At 34.4% G+C, this 2,590-nt stretch overlaps 1 protein-coding gene across 1 annotated transcript in view; it reads right to left on the reverse strand.

Annotated features, from left to right (window-relative positions):
* Positions 1–1,816: 1,816 nt before the first annotated feature.
* Positions 1,817–2,590, reverse strand: part of CSMD1 (CUB and Sushi multiple domains 1) — a 2,584,888-nt gene continuing 2,584,114 nt past the window's right edge. The window contains exon 68 of the mRNA XM_006895025.1: positions 1,817–1,976. Within this exon, the coding sequence (XP_006895087.1) occupies positions 1,817–1,976 (160 nt within the window). The remainder of the gene's footprint in view (positions 1,977–2,590) is intronic.

Here is a 2,590-nt window from a genome sequence, read left to right on the forward strand (position 1 = left end):
ATGTCAAATCAAAATGTATGACTTATAGAAGAAAGAGCTATTATCCTGGCATTCTTTTTTTCCTTTTTTATATTTCACTTCTGGAGTTCTGCATTTAAACAAGCATTAGACAAACAAATAAACCAGTCTTAAAGCTGACTGAGAATATGCTTGCTGTAACAAAGTGAAGGCCAATTTTAAGGTACTGATATTTCTATTCCTGCCAATCAGAAAAATAAAAATGGGATTATTTTGATCTGTGTAATATGTACTTTAAAATAAAATAGTAAAATAAAACTTATCTTCTTAAAATATTTTATCAAAGAAGTATAAATAAAAATAAGCATTTTAACTCACATTTGCTTCATCAGCATTCTCAGTACCACATCTTCTATTTGATTTACTCTACTGTGGGGACCATATATATTTTATCTATATGTAAGTCATAGTATACTAATTTTTAATGAATTTTATAGTTTCAAAATATATCACTAAAATTATTCTCCTATCTAGATGTATAAAGCATGAAACATAAGACAAATTAGTATAGAAAATATGGCATTAGGAGTGTAGAGTATAATTTTTCTCTTTCGTCAGAGGAAACCTGGGTGTTCTGAAACTGAACAATTTCCACTGAGTTCCAGGTGCTAATTGTAGAATAGTATCTTTTTATGCAATATCATAAAATGATGGCACCTCAAAGAAAAATATGGTAACAGTGTAAAAGGGAAACTTGTAGCATAAGTTGCAACTCACATGTATGTGAGTTATCAAATAAATTACTATTCACATTTTTACATGACAAATAGCAACTGCTGCAAACACCCTGCTGTTAAGTAGTACAACATTGACAATAATTGTGTGACAATAGTACCGAAGGAAGAAAAGATGGGAAATAAAAAAAGGCCTTGTCTTTTTTTTCCACATTGGACATTTTCAATGATTTCAACACATAAATGCAGCTAACGGAAACATTAACATAATAAACCTTTTCAGTAACATACTTCCATTGAAACCTGTGCCATTACCTGGGGATTTTTTTCCCTATACACACCAACTAAACTGATGGTGGAATGTTTACCTTGACAATATGAGACGTGAGTATATACAATTGATAGTGTGTATAAACCCTGTGTAAATAGTATTTTTTTTATCAGAATCTACTCAGTCATTCATAACACACTAGTGCAAAAAATTGTGCATCAAAAATTCTGCAATAGAAGAGCTGACTGGGAAATTTGCAAATGGCCCTAGGAATGGACACTGAGATGAACTGAGAGTTTCCCAAAGGTTGTAAGGTTTGGGGGATGACATAGTAAAGCATTTGTAGGTGTGTGCATCATCTATCAGAAAACAGTGTTTCTTCAAGAAAAAAAATTTTTTTCCAGATTATTCATGTCCATGGGGGTTAAAAAACAAAAGAAAGTAAAACATATTGTGGTGCTACCGTTTTGTCAATGCACCCACAGGATGTATCCAAGTGCCCAGAAGATTGCATTGAAAGGCATCCCAGCCACACAAAATATGAAAGTCTGAGGCATTGAGTATGACATATTGGCATGACTTGGCCATCTTCCTTAAATGTGTTTGATGTCAAGCAGATGCAGCCAGGCATTTTGAATCCACTTTCAGGACGAAAATGCATTTGTAGTTTGATCCTCAGAAGACTCTGGCACACTTGACTAGAAATTTTCGCTGCATGTATGCCGGTAGATGATGTTAAAGGTCGCTGCAGCAAAGCCAAGAATAGAAGGGAGAGTGGTATATGGCACCAAAGGAATTACTGCTTGTCCATCAGAGGTATGGCTATGAATCAGTCCTATTGGGGCACTGAGGGCTATACCACTGTACAAACTGTGTTCAGAGTTGTGTCAAACCTCACAGCCTTTGCTTCTGTGGGTTTTAAGTTTGTATCATACATGGGGTTTTCAAATGAAGCTTGTCCATTACTGTTTTCATGTCCAGCATAGCCATTGTACTGAACTTTTGGTCTTGTTCTAAAGTGTAAAGAAGAAACAAATAGTTAGAATCCTGACTTCTGTAAAAGAAATGTAACAGGTGAATTTTTTACACAGATCTGACATAATTTTAAATAAGCACAACATAACAGATAAGAGTATTGACTGTCATTGACAGATTGTATACACATACATATCTCCCTCTTTCCCTTTGCCTTTAAGTCAATTTTTTAGGGACTGTACATTACAAGAGAGAAAACTACTCATCCTGCAAAGTTCTGGTAGGTTTAAAACATTGTCACCTTTGCGTTAGCAGAGCAACTCTCAATGCATATTACCAATAGAGCTCCCTTATATATGTGTGATTATATATATATATGTGTGTGTGTGTGAATATGTATAGATATATATAGTGTATGTATGGATGTGTGTGTGTGAATATATATATTGATATTTGGAAGCAGGAGTGGCATCTACTTCCTAAATAACATGCCCTCTGGAAACTCTATGAACTTTGATAAATGTCAATAGTTGTAGAGGGTCTTCAGGTATTTTGTTCATAGAGTCACTATGAGTCATGTTGAACTCAAAGGCAGTCAACAACAATAAGAAATATATATAGTGTTTGTGTGTGTGTGTGTGTGTGTGTGTGT

The sequence above is a fragment of the Elephantulus edwardii genome, unplaced genomic scaffold (genome assembly GCF_000299155.1).
Source record: "Elephantulus edwardii isolate Elephantulus edwardi_28Jun2011 unplaced genomic scaffold, EleEdw1.0 scaffold00154, whole genome shotgun sequence".
NCBI classification, from domain to species: Eukaryota; Metazoa; Chordata; class Mammalia; order Macroscelidea; family Macroscelididae; genus Elephantulus; species Elephantulus edwardii.